Source organism: Mytilus californianus, unplaced genomic scaffold (genome assembly GCF_021869535.1).
Source record: "Mytilus californianus isolate M0D057914Y unplaced genomic scaffold, xbMytCali1.0.p SCAF_8, whole genome shotgun sequence".
NCBI classification, from domain to species: domain Eukaryota; kingdom Metazoa; phylum Mollusca; class Bivalvia; order Mytilida; family Mytilidae; genus Mytilus; species Mytilus californianus.
This window is the reverse complement of record NW_026262734.1, coordinates 78,013,683-78,031,428: the sequence shown is the minus strand read 5'-3', so window position 1 is coordinate 78,031,428 and position 17,746 is coordinate 78,013,683. Positions and strand designations below refer to the sequence as shown.

The following is a 17,746-nucleotide window of genomic DNA, read 5'->3' as shown; positions in this document are numbered from 1 at the left end:
CCTGCATGTGTTCGATGAATGCATTATTATTTTTTTAATTTCTACCGCTGAACTATACCTAGTGACGTTGAAATCATGAATAAAGTTTGACAAGTCAATATCCATTTATGTATTATCGCAAAGAATATTTACTGGTGTGTAAGTTTCATTAAGTTTGACACGTCAACATCCATCTATGCAGTTGGAAATTTATTGACAAAATATTACAACTCCTGTAGTAAACACTGAAAACTAGATCTTTTCGATGTTTTGCAAGGACGCTATTAATTATAAATTCACGGGAAAACGTTACGGTAAAAAATAGAAATAAAAATAAGTTGAGATAAAAACAAAACTTTCATTTAATGTTATTATTTCTCTCCTAAAATAGAAAACGACGTGTACAGCAGACTATAAAAGGAGCTTGGTGTAAAATTGGTTTGAAATGTTGATATGCGAATAAATTCCTGGAGTACCAACTTCAATTTATTTTTTAATGGCTGTATTCTCTCTGGAACATGATAATTATCCGCATATATGTGGCTAGATCAGAGAAAGTCGGGTGAAAAATCCAAAATGAATCGGTTGATATGCAGCAAAGATTGGCACTTCTGAAATTAAGTTACTACGCAAGTTCAAACGGACCTTCTTTTGATAAAAACATTGAATGTGAACAGATCGAGAAGACTGCACATACATGAACAAAAATCAAGACGACGACGTTTTCTTAAATTGTATACAAATAGTAAAAAGATGCCTTTTATATTGTTATATTCATAAAAAGATAATATTTCTATATTGAATTTTCATGCGACAAGAGCAGACCATTGTACTCGAAACTTTGAAATGTGAAAAATAAGTATATTTTGGGAAATTGAACCATGCTAGGGACTTTGTGGAACACTAAAAAAAATTGGTGATCCGAAAGATCTTTATAGTTTGTATGAACATGATTTTTTCTCATTTTTTATCAATATATAGCGAAGATTGGCACTTTTTAGATTTCAGTTTCACAAGTTTCTAATGCAACTATCTCGATAAATACTGGACATCGTGTATATACATGTATATTTCTAATAGCACAGTTTAACAAATAATTTCTTTAAAATGTTCAATTGTTATTTTGAAAAAAACTTTTGTTCAGTGTTGTTACCGGCATTGCTTGATTATTTATTTTCTCGACTCTAGCATAAGAAAAGGTATTTTTTCTCTCTTTTATACTAGATTTCCCAATGTAGGTATCATCGCAAAGAATATTTACTTGTCTATGCTTAACAAATTTTACAGAGGACAATCTTCCCTGAGTCATAATCTGTCAATAGAAATCTATTACTGTTTATTTCAAACTGTATATTCCATGGGCTAGATATTCCAAATGTACTAGCTGGTATCATTTGCACTAATTTACCGTCTTTTGTGAGTTGGTGAATATTTTTTGAGCCGAATCCACAAATATAAATATTCCCTTCATAGTCGACATCTATTCCTCTTGGATGGATTAATTGATCAGTTGTGTAGGTGAATTTAGCGTTCCCGTCTACATATTTACAAACAGTATTGATATTATATGCGCATATGAATTCATTTTGTCTAGATGCGTGCAAATAGTTGCTATTGCCATCTGTCTTGAAATCCTTTTTATCTGAACCGCTAGATGCATCTATCCACGTTAAAGATTTACTATGCGCCACTATGTATTCCGGATAAACATACGTAAGCCCCCAAAACGTAACATTTAATGTTAAAGTTTTTTCTATTTGCATGTTTTTCACGTCTATAATGATGATCTGTGGTTTCGCTCCGACAGCAACTTTAGAATCGTCTATTTTTGTAATATCGGATGGCCCATATGGTAACTTCAATTCACTTTGGTAGACAAATTCTCGATTGAATTTAACAACTCTGAACGATGGCTTGTTTGTTAATAATATGGAATTACAAAGGAAAATACCACTTCCAAACGAAAATCGTGACTGTCCATTAGCAACATCAAAAACGTGAACAACTTCTATTTTTCCCGTTTGTATATCAACGGACGGCATATGCACCATTGACCCGGATATAGTTAAGCTACCGAATGCATTTTCACTATTTTCAAAGTTTTTGACGGAATCAATTGGCTTGAATATCAAAGACTTTGTTTTTAACTTAGACATTGTATCTTTGATACGGTTTTCAATTTCGTCTCTCTTTGTTACGAGCGTGTTTACTTCTGTCAAACATTGGAGTTCCGATCCATGTTTAATGCAAGTGTCCATGATCCTTTTCCAGTTATCAATCGTGCATTTCAGACTCGTCAGTTCTATGGCATCATTTTCTATGGCTTTCAAAATTTCTCCCTTTTTTGTTGATAATTCGATTTTTATTTCATTTTCCATTCTGGATAAGTGTTTGATAATGTTACTTTTTAATCTGTCAATCTCTGATATGATGTTGATACTTTCGGTTTCAATGGCAGTCTTGTTGTGTTCATTGATTTGAAGAGAACTATCAATTTCCTCACCGAATGTCTCCAATTTCTGATAAAGTTCCGTGGTTTTGGTTGCTGTTTTGATACCGGCAGTAGCCTTATCAATGGTAGTAACGCTTTCACATTTTCTGTGATTAATTGTTGCACATAATGTACAGCATGGTTTGGAATGGTCATCACAAAATACTTCAATGGCCTTATCAGGATGTTCATCACAAAAAACGACCCCTGATTTACCAAATACTCCTTCAGAAGATTTCAGTTCTTCGATAGAAATTATTTTATGATTTAATGTCATTCGAAACTTTCTATGATAGTTAGTACACTCTGTACAATATGCCTCGCAACATACTGTACACCAAGACACGGCATTTTTCGATGCATTACTCAACTGACATGCGTTACACACCTTCTCCAATCTGTTTATGTCTTTTAGGTCCATCATCGATGTTATGAGATGGTTTATTGGCAGTTGCTCTGCCCATGTCCCTGGAACACCAGGGTTTTCATGGAGTGAAATCAACTTTCGACAAACCGGACACTTAAACCCACTTTGGTCTTTTTCTTTTGTAACTGACGAAATAATGTACGTAGAAATGCATGATTCACAAAAGGTATGAAGACACGGGAGGTATTTTGGATCACGGAAAGTTTCTAAACATATGGGACATGTCAATAACTCACTTAATTCGTCTTTCACTTCTACCGCTGTCGCCATTTTAATTTACCTTTTAAATTACATTCCCTGGTTGACCTTAAATCGGTTATAAATTGATTACAAACATCGTTTAAGTATTACAGATCCAATGAATAAGCGTTGATTCTTGAAAAAGAAACCATGAGCCCGGAAGGCAATTCTCGATTATAAACTATTGTGTTGATGTCTTTTCAAAATAAAAGCCTTTTCTTAATTAGAAGGTATTGTTAGTGAGTTTACATAATCATGTTTTCATGTCCAACGATGCATTAATAAATCTAAGTTTACAATTTATTGGTCGGAGAAATACAAAATATAACATAGCACGTCTGTCTTTAAATTATCAGGGATCTGAACATCATCCGCAATTTACAAAATAAGACCTATTCGAACTTATTTCTAATTATATATGACAAGTATGCTACCGAAAATTCTATCAAGAAGCCTAATTCTAGGCACATCACGATTTACTCGCAAAGGGATTTGCCTACAAACATTTGTAAAGATATGTAGGCAAACAGATGAAAGCATACTATATTTATAAAACAAAAATGGACAAATTGAATGTAATCATTTTCTTTTCAAATATGTGAAATAGCCAATAGTTATCAAAGGTACCAGGATTATAATTTAATACGCCAGACGCGCGTTTCGTCTACATAAGACTCATCAGTGACGCTCAGATCAAAATAGTTATAAAGCCAAACAAGTACAAAGTTGAAGAGCATTGAGGACCCAAAATTCCAAAAAGTTGTACCAAATACGGCTAAGGTAATCTATTCCTGGAATAAGAAAATCCTTAGATTTTTCGAAAAATTCAAAGTTTTGTAAACAGGAAATTTATAAAAATGACCATATAATTGATATTCATGTCAACACCGAAGTGCTGACTACTGGGCTGGTGATACCAACGGTGACGAAACGTCCACTAGCAGTGGCATCGACCCAGTGGTGTAAATAGTTATCAATAATAACCAATAATAATCCAAAAATAGACGGGAAAACCCGCTATTATTACAAAAACATTCACAATAACTTACAAAATAAGAAAAACTAAAGAATAGGGACAACAAAGAGAATACAGGGATTCGAACATAAACCGACAGTCTTTACCTTTTACGTGACTTTTTAACTTATTGATTGTAACCATGTTAACCTCGCGGCTACCAACTTATCCTTTACGATTGTCTATTATGAAAACATAAAGGAAAAAGCCGTGTGTGTCCGTTGTACCGATATATATATCATATGTTCATTTATATATATATATATGTTGTTACGGCCAGAAATCACCTTTAAATTGTAGACAACAAAAGACACAAATCAATAATAAAATTTAACAAGATTTATTATACAATTTTACAAGAAATATTATACAAATTGAAATATCAACTTAACTGTTAAAATATATGTCCGATCCTTTTGTCTTTTCTTTATCCGGAATTTTTCTCTTCACTGTTGCGGAAATCCAAACAGAATAGTATGTCCAATAAATCACAATATAGTATGATGTAGTTAAATAATAGTGTCAATGTAACAACTCCAGAGAACTTCTGAGAATATTAATGTCTACTCTGAAAGTCTAACTTTAGTGTCTGTATATATATATAGTTGTCACGGAAATCTCTAGAACGCTGTAGAAGTGAAACTCCTAGAAAACTGTAGAACGGAAACTTCTAGAATATGGTAGAAGTTAAAATAACTCATTTCAGAATTATTATGTAAGTCAAATAGAAAGTTCTAATCATTCCATCAGTATCTATGATTGTTCCAGTGATTTCTAAACTGCACAGTTGTAAAAAATTATAAGTATTATGTAAACATATTAAACATAGTATAAGGCCTCACAAAACAAATTAGGTCAAGATAAATAAATATAATAATTACAATATCATAACAATGTTTATAATAGACATTTAAATTGCAACCCATAATTTGGTAGCCGTGAGGTTTCGTCGATGTGTTGATGCTAGTCACACATAACAGATTTCAAGGAGGGGTTCGATTCCCAGTGAAGGCATATAAAAATTATTACAAAAATTAAAGGCAAGTTTTTAAATTAATTACATTAGTGAACAGATTTCAGTAAATTAGCCAATTCAAACTTAATAAAATTAGGCACACAAAGGAAATTATTGAATATAATTTGGTGAGTCCATTTAAGCGACAGATTTAGTAAGCGTTGATTCTAGAAAAAGAATCCACTGTAAATGAATAGGCTGACGTCAGGACAATGGTTTAAATGATTAGTCAATCTTTTTGTCGTTATTTTTCAGATCTTATGCATAATGCCTAGCAAAAGAAAATATATATATGAATTAAATATAATATATATATGAGAATCATTTGAACATTACAAACCAAGATAACCAACATCATTTAAAAATAAAGCACATAAACACGCCTGGATATGAAAAAAACAAGGTATGGTATGATGTTCGAGCTGACTGGGGCGAGACAAGATGTGTCTTAACGGTAATTATTTCCTGCTATGATTGCAGCAACCTTCTTAATATTGAAAATCCGCACATTTAGTTGTAAAGATAAAGACCATGAACCTAACAAAACAAGAATTAATCAGGTTGTTATAAAACTTGTGAGTCGAAAACAGTAGAAAAGTACCTCTTCAAGCGATTTCGATGACAGAATTATACAGTTTTAAATTTTTTTTTTTAGACTATGTCATTTGAATAATACAAGCAGATGCGTGTTTTCTTATTAAGTCTCCCAAACGAAGTTTGGGAAGACTTATTGTTTTTGCTCAGTTCTTATTATTATTATTCTTCTTCTTCTTCTTCTTCTTCTTCTTCTTCTTCTTCTTCTTCTTCTTCTTCCGCCGCTTTTAAATTTGAACTTGTCCGCACCCGTTCTCCAAAACCGCTTGTCAGATTAACTTAGGGTTTCACAATATGTTAGACTTACATGTCTAGTGGTGCAATCAGGGTTTTGTTTGTGCAATGGGGTTTATAAAGGGGTACTTTGAGGGGCAAAAAGAAAAGAGGGTTTTACTATAGAACACTATGGGATTTTATATTTTTAAATTTTCAAATGATTATAAATTGAAAACCGTTTGTGATAGACACAATCTTTTTAATTGAAAATGTTCTAAATGATAAAGCCCATTAAATGAAATACAGGGTTAGTCCCCAGGGGTCACCCCCACCCCCTGCCATTTAAGAAAGTTCTAATACCTTGTAAGTGGTCAAGATCCCCACCCCTAAACCATATATATTTTGGTTTGTTATGCTAAGATGGTTTGAATGATATACAGAGTTAGTCCCCAGGGGTCATCCCAACCCCCTGCCATTTGAGAAAGTTCTAATATCTTGTAAATGGTCGAGATCCCAACCCCTAAACCATATATATTCTGGTTTGTCATGGTAAAGCACATCAGATGATATACAGGGTTAGTCCCCAGGGGTCACCCCCACCCCCTGCCATTTAAGAAAGTTTTAATATCTTCTTAGTGGTCAAGATCCCCACCCCTAAACCATATATATTCTGGTTTGTCATGCTAAGATGGTTTGAATGATATACAGGGTTAGTCCCCAGGGGTCATCCCGACCCCCTGCCATTTGAGAAAGTTCTAATATCTTGTAAATGGTCGAGATCCCCACCCCTAAACCATATATATTCTGGTTTATCATGATAAAGCACATCAAATGAAATACAGTGTTAGTCCCCAGGGGGCACCCCCATCCCCTGCCATTTAAGAAAGTTCTAATATCTTGTAAGTGGTCAGGATCCCCACCCCTAAACCATATATATTCTGGTTTGTCATGCTAAGATGGTTTGAATGATATACAGGGTTAGTCCCCAGGGGTCATCCCGACCCCCTGCCATTTGAGAAAATTATAATATCTTGTAAATGGTCGAGATCCCCACCTCTAAACCATATATATTCTGGTTTGTCATGATAAAGCATATCAAATGAAATACAGGGTTAGTCCCCAGGGGTCACCCCCACCCCCTGCCATTTAAGAAAGTTCTAATATCTTGTAAATGGTTTAGATCCCCACCCCTAAACCATATATATTCCTATTTGTCATTTCTCGAACATTTGAATGACGTATACGGTCAGTCCCCAGGGGTTCCCCCCACCCCCAATGTTCTTATATCTTGTAAATGGTTGAGATCCCCACCCCTAAACCATACATATTCCTGTTCGCCATGTAATGAACATTTGAATGACGTATAGGGCCAGTCCCCAGGGGTTCCTCCCCACCCCTAATGTTCTAGTATCTTGTAAATGGTCGAGATCCCCACTCCTAAAACAAATATATTCTGGTTTGTCATGCCAAGATGATTTGAATGATATACAAGGTTAGTCCCCAGGCATCACTAATGCATATAACTTTACTGGACCAAACCAATTTTCACTGGACATTGCCCAATGTCAGGCGACCCTTGGAATTATGAATTATGGGAGCTTCGTTTGGGAGACTTCGTAACAGCATCCTGTTACAATCATTTCTTGTTTTCATTATGTTTTACAAAAATGTTAATGCATGGTTAACAATTTTGTTTTATAAAATGGAAAGGTACAAAAAAGTCTCATGCTCTTTTCGTGCGCCATTGTTCAGACTGGTCCACACTGTCATTAGAATGATACAGTTTCCCGAAATCTATCAGTTTCTCATGCTTACATTTTAAGAATTTAAAAGAGAGGCGAATGATACCAGAGTGACATTCAAACTCACATATGTCGAAAGTACATGGTCTTCTCTATTTAAACATAAATCATATTTGTGGTCTTCTTGATGCATTATATTTATTTGTTTGAATTTTTATAGTGATTAAAATTCAAAAGTGTTAATCTTTGCTGCATTTCATATTTTTCCCTGTACTTGTATCTGGTTTTATACATATTCGGAGAATCAGCGGGATCCAGTATATATACGTAACCAAATTTACAAATTTTCCTTATCTTTTGCTATATCAAGAGTGAATTGACAATATTATTTATCGCACCTCGGGTATAATAAGTGACGTTATGATTAGTTTAACGCTGTCAAGTGGTGACCCCTATGGATAAGTATGGGGTAAGTAAATTTCATATGGGGTCCATGACGTCATGTCTACTATTAATGGTGACGTCATCTATTAATGTTATTGTACTTCATTGTTGATTGTTATACAATATTTGGCAGGAAAAGTTCCGTGTGCGATTAATTCGTTATACGTTTCATTGCTGACCCCCTACGGATCCATAGAGACTGAATAAAATCCAAAAGGATTTCGGCCTTCAGCCGCATCCCCTATTGATTTAATTAATATTTTTCATTTTAGTTTGTTTTCATTATCCTATTAACAAAATCTTTTTCTTTCAAAGTTATACAATGATCCAGGGGCGGATTCAGGCGGGGCGTGGCGGGCGTGAGCACCACCCTTAATATGGCAAAGCATGGGTTGTCCTCAGCTTAATAAAGAATATTTCGATATTTTTTTCAATAAAAATTTTCGCCTCGCTCCACTCGGCGAAAATTTAAGTTTGCGCCCCCCTCCCCCTTAACCTAAAATCCTGGATCCGCCTCTGTTATAAATATTATCTTTACAGCGTATGTCTCAAACGTGGAATAGTTTCTTTCATCAGTGTTGACAAAGCCGATACCAATTGTCGTTAGCTTTCCAACTTAACCAAAAAAGAAAAACATCAGCAATTTCTTAAACGACAGTTTCAGATGATCGATGTAATGCTGTCGGTTTGTTAATTGTTATAATTTCCTATAAAGTTTTCATTAAGCGCCTTAAATGGCCCTTAATTTTCAAAAGGTTATTTGTATACAAATGCAAACAAAATAAAGGTATATCTTACAAACAAAATAAACATCTGGTAAGCATTCGATACATTGGTTGACTGTTGTGGCTTAATCTCCAGGGTAAAATATTTCTTATACAGGATGCAGGTAACATTAGGATAAACGGTTAAAACAGTGCTTGTAAACGCAAAAACAAATAAGCAAAACTAAATGCTGGCACTATCAGTAGCATTAGCTGATTTGTACTAACAATGACTTTTGCTTATACAAGAATAATTGGTTGGGCAATACCAGGAGTGTTGACGCAAGACACATAATCCAAATAGTACTAGTACTAGGAATTTCGATTCAATAGGAAAAAGCATTAAATAAGAAAATGACGGCAAACGAGTATCAAGAAAAAGGAGTATAAGTATAAGGGGACGACCATCTAATTTTCAGGAGGGCAAAAGGATTCATAAAATGAATATTCTGGCTTGATTAAAACAGATAAAAAAATGGCCTAAGAGAGGATGAATGTAAATATTCTGCCTCACGAATACACTCCTCATAGATACCAGTCTAATGATTTTGTAAGCTTTCGTCTACAAAAGATACATCAGTGATATGAAATACAGCTATGATAATCTTTTCCTAAAGGTAAAAACTCTTTAGTATTTCGGAACATTCAAAATTTTGTAACCAGTTAATTTATCAATAGATATAAGAAGATATGGTATGAGTGTCAATGAGACAACTATCCATCTAAGTCAAAATTTATAAAAGTAAACCATTATAGGTCAAAATACGGTCTTCACCACGGAGCCTTGGCTCACACCGAACAGCAAGCTATAAAGGGCCCCAAAAATTACTAGTGTAAAACCATTTAAACGGGAAAACCAACGGTCTAATCTATATAAAAAACGAGAAACGAGAAACACTTATGAACCACATCAACAAACGACAACTACTGAACATCAGATTCCTGACTTAGGACAGGTGCAAACAATTGCAATGGGTTTAAACGTTTTAATGGTACCAAACCTTCACCCTTATCTGAAACAATAGTGTAACATCACAACATAGAAAGACACACTATAAAATATCAATTGAAATGGCTTAACTCAATCAAAAGACATATTAACACCAGTGAACATACACTGAACAAATAAATTTGTTCTATGATACAATGTAAATACAAAATAAATAAACTAAGGGAAGAATAATTAAAGTAACATGTTATACCGCTGTGAAATGTTAAACAATTTAAGAAAAACAATATGCTTGAACAAAAATATCAGCCATTTGCAATTACTTTAAACACAGGTAAATGAAAATAATTTTGTTGTTAGGTATTCGTGTACAGTTCAAATGGAGAAAGGAAATATTTTTACAAAATGAATAATTCTGATGTTCATAGTACGAAGAAGTGAAAATGTATAGTAATACCAAGCATTTATTAAAGCTGGTATATAGACCAGGCCCTGAATAAGTAAACATTAAATAAAAAAAACGTTACAATTAGTATCAACCATATAAATGAAAATTCATGTCAACACAAAATGCAGGAAATGATTGTGTACAAAATTGAAATTTATCAGCCGACCTAGCAACAAGTGGAGATGAGTTTTACATCCGAAAGAAAAATCCTCCGCACCCCAATGAAAATCAAATGATAGTCCCCTCAGTTTAACTGGAAAATTTTCAATGCTGGTACAAAAAGACAGACGGAATTATCGAAAAAGAAGAATAACTTCGTTAGCCTATATAGTACTATTAGTCTGTTTAATTCATATTATAAAGAAATAATAAAGATGCATAATCGTTGTATGATCCGGGACACTGTGCGTTATATTTTTTTCTTTGGGATAAGTATAGCTGTATATTAGTATTTTAATGTATGCACAGGATGTTAAGCCGTTAAAGATACTTACAATCATAGACATGTCAAAAGCACTGCTTTGTGTGTGTGTGTTACAATTTCTACACTAGCAATACATACGAATTATAATTGTACTGAACCCTTATTTATCAAGTTTTATTATACTAATAGCTTTAAATCTATTTGGAAAATGCATATACCAAGTCAGGAATATGGCTGTTGTTTTTCGCTCGTTCCGTTGTTTGAGTATGTCAGTTTTAATGTACTCCCCCCTTTTGAATTACCCTTGAAGTTTGGTATTTTTATTATATTGCTGTGTAGAATCAAACTGTTTGGATAAATCTGATGGTTTGATTATCTCAGGAGTTCTTATTTACAAGACAGATAATAAATGTTTTTTTTCTCACTCTTTTCGTCGATTTTCCCCCGAGTATGAAACAAATATTATCAAAGAGAGGCGAAATATATAAAAGGATATTCAAACTCATTAGTCGAAAACCAAACTGACAACGCGACGGTAAAAAATGAAAAACGACCAAAAGACAAACAACAATTTACAAAACACAACATAGAAAACTAAAAACCGAGCAACACGAATCCCAAGAAAAACCGGGGTTGATCTCACGTGACCCTAATAGGTAGACAGATCGAGTTCCACATGTGGTACCCGTCGAGTTACTCATATTACTACAATTTCGGTAATTCCATATTCCACCCAAAAAAGACGGGATTGTGGTTACGACAACTGGAACATATCTATGAAACAGATATTCAATAACGGTCAACCAACTCGTGGTGGTGTCCGTCAATCTTGGTTAGGATGACTTCAACTTAACCCTTGGTTTGATAGCTTCGTTGTAAGCAGCAACCGTCTATCAATGAAATCATGATAGAAAATGCACGCATTTTAATATTTTGTTCAATTCTTTTTTTATATGAATACACTTGTTAAACAGTGACTTTGAAATAATGAAAAAAGTTTGACATTTTTCATAAAGATTCTGTAATTGTAAAAAATTATAACTAGTCTAACCAATTTTACAGAGGACAACCTTCCCAGAGCTCAAGTTTGTCAATAAAAATCTATTACTGTTTGTTTCGAACCGTATAATCCACGGATCGGATATTCCAAATGTACTAGCTGGAATTATTCGCACAACATTACCGTCTTTTGTGAGTTGATGGACATTCTTTGAGCTGTACCCACAAATGTTAATATTCCCTTCATAGTCGACATCTATTCCTCTAGGACTGCTTAATTGTTCAATAGTACCATTGTATGTGAATCTGACTTTCCGGTCTACATATTTACACACACCATTGGTATTCGCAGCGCATATATAATCATTTCGTCCAGAAGCATGTGTATAGTAACAATCACAACCAGTTTGAAAATCTTGTTTTCTTGAACCGCTTGATGCATCTATCCACATTAACTTTCCAGAATACCCAATTATAAACTCCGGAAACTTCGGACACACGAACTGAATTCCCATAAACGGATTCTTTATTGTTAAAGTCTTTTCTATTTGCATATTTTTCACGTCTATGATAATGATCTGTGGTGTCGCTCCGACAGCAACTTTAGAATTATCTATTTTTGTAATATCGTATGGTGCATATGGTAACTTCAACTCGCTTTGGTAGACAAATTCTCGATTGAATTTAACAACTCTGGAACTTGGATTGTTTGTTAATAATATGGAATTACCAATGAATGTACCACTTCCATAGGAATTCCCGGACTTTCCATTGGCAACGTCAAAAACATGAACAATTTCTATGTTTCCTGTCTGCATGTTTACTGACGGCTCAAACATCAACGAATCGGATAACCATAAGCTACCGAACCATTTTTCATTACTTTCAAAGTTTTTAATGAAATCAATTGGATGGAATGTCAAAGACCTAATTTTTAAAATAGACATTACATCTTTTCTTTGGTTATCGAATTCCTCTTTCTTTGTTACGAGCCTATTTACTTCTGTTAAACACTGGAGTTCCGATCCGTGTTTAATGGAAGTGTCCATTATTCTCTTCCAGTTATCAACAGTACATTTCAGACTTGTAAGTTCCATCGCTTCATTTTCTATAGCTTTCAAAATTTCTCCCTTTTTAGTTGATAATTCTTCTTTAATTTCGTTTTCCATTCTTGCTAAGTGTTTAATGATGTTACTTTTCAATCTGTCAATCTCTGATATGATGTTGGTACTTTCGGTTTCAATGGCGGTCTTATTGTCTTCACTAATTTTAATAGAACTGTCAATTTCTTGGCTGAACTGATGTAGTTTCTGGTGAAGCTCTAAGGTTTTCGTTGCTGTTTTGATACTGGAAGTAGCCTTATCAATAGTAGTAACGCTCTCACATTTTCTATGGTTAATTGTTGCACATAATGTACAACATGGTTTGGAATGGTCATCACAGAATACTTCAATGGCCTTATCAGGATGTTCATCACAAAAAACGATCCCTGATTTACCAAATACTCCTTCAGAAGATTTCAGTTCTTCGATAGAAATTATTTTTATGATTTAATGTCATTCGAAACTTTCTATGATAGTTGGTACACTCTGTACAGTATGACTCGCAACATACTGTACACCAAGACACGGCATTTTTCGATGCATTACTCAACTGACATGCGTTACATAACTTCTCCGATCTTGTAATGTCTTTTAGGTCCATCATCGATGTTATGAGATGGTTTATTGGCAGTTGCTCTGCCCATTTCTCTGGAACACCAGGATTTTCTTGGAGTTGTATCAACTTTCGGCAAATCGGACACTCAAACCCACTTTTGTCTTTTCCTTTTGTAACTGACGAAAGAATGTAAGTAGAAATGCAGGATTGGCAAAAGGTATGAAGACATGGAAGGTATTTAGGAACATGGAAAGTTTCTAAACATATGGGACATGTCAATAACTCACTTAACTCGTCTTTTACTTCTACCGCCTTCGCCATTTTAAATCGTTTATTTAAATTACCTTCCCTGTTGGACCTTGAATCGGTTATAAATAGAACACAAAAGTCGTTTAAATTGACAAGTCGTTTTAGACGTTGAACATTGCGTATGTCATGTATTTTTTCACCCATTAAATGAAGAAAACAATTTTAATTAAGAATTGAATGCTTCTTTTTGTAAATTTATTGGGTGTTAAAGCGTTGACCGAAGTACATTTTGTATGAAGCGCTCTAAAAATGTGCACATGGTCAACGCTTTTACAACCCTTTAAAATTACTAAAAGAAGCATTCAATACTCAATACATTTTTTTTGCTAGGATCATGAAATCACGATTTCTTTCAAGTTTTTCTGTTATTTACCTGTGCACTTTATTGTAGCAGCTCGTGTCATCATGAATGTTACATTTCATTTTGAAATGAAGTTACTAGTAATTAATTTCAGAATGATGCGAGATTGCTGTTAGCCAATCAAAATAACGTATTATAATGAAACATGCATGTAATATTATTATTAAGATATGAAGACATATACCATGTTCAGTTAAAAATCACAAGCTCAGTCATGCTACAAAAAAAAATAAAAACACAAACATGCATGCATGGCATGGCATGATCTCCAAGCGCAGTGAGACTAGATGCATCTACTTTGGTTTTTCTACTATAAGTACATCATCTGTCTTGAGTCATAACTCATATATACAGTCACAAAGATAAAGACCAGTAACGTGACAGAATAGGAGTAAACCAATCGTGTAACTGGTGAGTAGAAAACAAAAGAAATCTAACTGTTCAAGAGATTAAGGTGACACACTAATTTGTTAACCATTGTGGTGACGCCACAATTATACATTTTAAACATTATCTCTTATAAACTAAGGTATTTGAAATATGCATGCAAATGCATATTGTCTAATTTAATTATTTATCGAAACAATATGCATTTTGTTTGATATAAAATAAAAGTTACAATCTTTGGTGCACGTTAACTATAGAAATATGAAAAAGTCATTACATCTAATGCTCAAACTGTACCACACAGTCCTTAGCATGATGCCTTTTCACGAACGCTACGTATTTGCACTGCCGAATATTCTTACATGCTCATTGTCACACAACTAGAAATAAAAAAAAAATCTTTGAGTGAAAAAATTTAAAGGTTATCAAGTACAAAGAATTAGCTGACGAATTGACAGCAAACCGGGTTTTCTTTATTTTGACAGACGCTTTAAGACTATATCTGAGGAAAACAGGTAAGCCCAATAATCATAAAAAAAGGGATTTTGTACAGATGCCAACAGAATATAGATGCATTTTGCAAGTATTATAATTGTCTCTCCAAACCCACATTAATTTGGATTTCACACTTTGGCTACATGAATATCACTGTGAAATTCAATTTATTTTCTAAATAGCAGAAGCTATATTGCCAAAATATAACGCATGGTCTGGGGTTGCACTATTTATTGGGTATGTCAGCCAAAAACTGTGCATGTAATTTTTTTCCAAATTTGCCTTTTTTCAGTATATAGTATCCAATTACATTATCAAAGTCATCGGTTAAAAATTACTTAAGGGTGTGAGTTTGAATATTCTAGCTCTTTGTCCGTTGGTTCTGTGTAAAATTGTGGAATTATTCTCTAATGTAGACAGAAATACTTTTTGAGAGCTCTAGTGTGAAATAAATGTAGAAGGACTTGGTCCTGCCACATTTAAACATTATTTGCACATCTTCATGCGGTGATAAAAAATAATATATAACAATAACACATGCAACGAAATGAAAGATGCCATTATTCGGAGACAAGACTCCAAATACAAACTTAACATTTCTTCCTGTGTCATCAATATCAGAATATTTTCCAAAAAATTAGGCAACACTGCATTATGTCCAAACATTTTTTTACCATTTCTTCCATCAGACTTACATTTGATTTTCTGAAGTAATTTTTAGAGTGGTAATAGGATAAGGGCAAATACTTGGAAATTAAATCGTGCATTATAAGATCATACAGTATAAACAGAAACAAGCAACAATGTTTATGTTACTATTTGAAGCATACACTGTCAATTTGAATAAAGTGAAGAAAAAATGAATACAAATAAGTTTGATTATATTGTAAATTGAGGAGAAAGAAACAAGAAAAAAACAATCTAAAGAAAATTAACTGGATGAATTGCAAGGAAGGCATTCAATTGAAGCTTTCGTATTAAGAAGCGAAACTTTTTTTAAATACACATTTATATACCTATGCGAAAACAGTACTATATTCCTCGTCAGTTAAAAGATATGACCCAAAGACCAAAATAATGACACCTATACACCGTACAAAATCAGCAAGATAATGTAATACTAGTAACGTATGAATTATATTAGTATAAATATCACAGGCTAAAGAAAATTGAAGCTTGTTTCTGCAACTCGACAACGACAATAAGGAGAATCTTCTATAATAAGTAGAAGTTGGAAATTGAAACCGCTACAGCTCATCCGAAAGCGTGGTATAGATTTTTTTAAATTCGGTTTCCAATAGTATGTTGGACCTTATTGATTTATTTACAAATACGTCTTAAAAATCGAGAGATCGAGTTATCGTCATTGACTAATATTCAAAGGTAGCTTATTCCATAATTCACTGTTGCAAGAAAGATATTACAATATGAAAACTCATCAAAGATACCAGGCGTCTAATTTGTTACACCACACGCATATTTAATACAGTCATTGACGATCGAATCACACCAGTTTGAAGGCCAAATCAAAGCAATAAGTCGAAGAGCATTAAAAACCTAAAATTGTAAACGGTTGCGCAAAATACAGCCAGGGCAATCTATACCTTGGGATAGGAAAACTATTGTGTTTCAAATACTTGTAATTAAAAATGTTATAAACAGAAAACTTACAGAAAATGAACATACCTATGCGGTTTCATGTCAACAAAAAATTGTTGATTCTGTGATTGGGTTGGTGATATCCTCGGGGACGAAAGTTCCCCAGCATTGGTATCGCCCAGTGGTTGTAAAAACTCACCAAATAAAAAGAAAATGATAGTTCTCAGTTTCATTTGTAGCATATTAGCAATTAAGAGCATGATCACAAAGTGTATCTGCACGATTAATATTTACTGCTAAAAGGGCATCACTAGTCTTGTGTTGCTAGCTATTAGTCGTACATATATATACAATTTCAAAGTATAAAGGTGAAATGTGACCAGTGAATTCAGGAGCCTGTAGTTGGTTCATGTCTGTAATATTTGTATTTCGTAAATTTTTTTTTTATAAATTAGGCCGTTAGTTTTCTCAATTGAATTGTATCATATTTTTCATGTCGGGGACTTTTATAGCCGACTATATGGTATGGGTTTTTCTCATTGTTAAAGGCTGTACAGTTGCCTATAATTGCTGACATCTACTTCATTTTAAACCATTGTGGTGACGTCAGCCTATTCATTTACCGTGGATTCTTTTTCTAGAATCAACGCTTCCTAAATCTGCCGCTGAAATTGACTCACCAAATTATATTCAATTGTTTTCTTTGTGTGCCTAATTTCATTAAGTTTGAATTGGCTAATTTACTGATTTCTGTTCACTAATGGAATTAATTTAAAAACTTACCTTTAATTTTTGTAATTTTTATATGCCTTCACTGGGAATCGAACCCTTCCTTGAAATCTGTTATGTGTGACTGACATCAACACATCAACTAAACCTCTCGGCTACCAATGGGTTACACTATAGATGTCTGTTTTATATATTTGAATGAACATCTGATATACATCGGTTCATCGGACACACAGGGCTTGTACCTTTATATAGACATAATAGGCAGTCGTATAGTATGAGTTGGTAGCCGCGAGGTTAGCATGGTTAAAATCAATGAGTCAAAGATAGGGGTTTGTCGGTTTAGGTTCGAATCCCTGTATTCTCTCTGTTGTTCCACTTCTTAAGTTATCCTGGTTTTTTTTCTAATTTTGCATGTTATAGTGGATATTTTTGTAATAATAGCGAGTTTTTACCGTTT

At 33.8% G+C, this 17,746-nt stretch overlaps 1 protein-coding gene across 1 annotated transcript; it reads right to left on the bottom strand.

The window, feature by feature from the left end:
* Window positions 1-1,033: 1,033 nt before the first annotated feature.
* On the bottom strand, window positions 1,034-3,167 carry LOC127711695 (E3 ubiquitin-protein ligase Trim36-like). Its single transcript, XM_052217807.1, has one exon. The coding sequence runs from the start codon at window positions 3,165-3,167 to the stop codon at window positions 1,251-1,253; it is 1,917 nt and encodes a 638-aa protein (XP_052073767.1). The 3' UTR covers window positions 1,034-1,250.
* Between the last annotated feature and the right edge of the window lie 14,579 nt (window positions 3,168-17,746).

Bases quoted from the DNA above. Each gene is read 5' to 3' on its own strand.
- LOC127711695 (XM_052217807.1), bottom strand. From the start codon at position 3,167: ATGGCGACAGCGGTAGAAGTGAAAGACGAATTAAGTGAGTTATTGACA.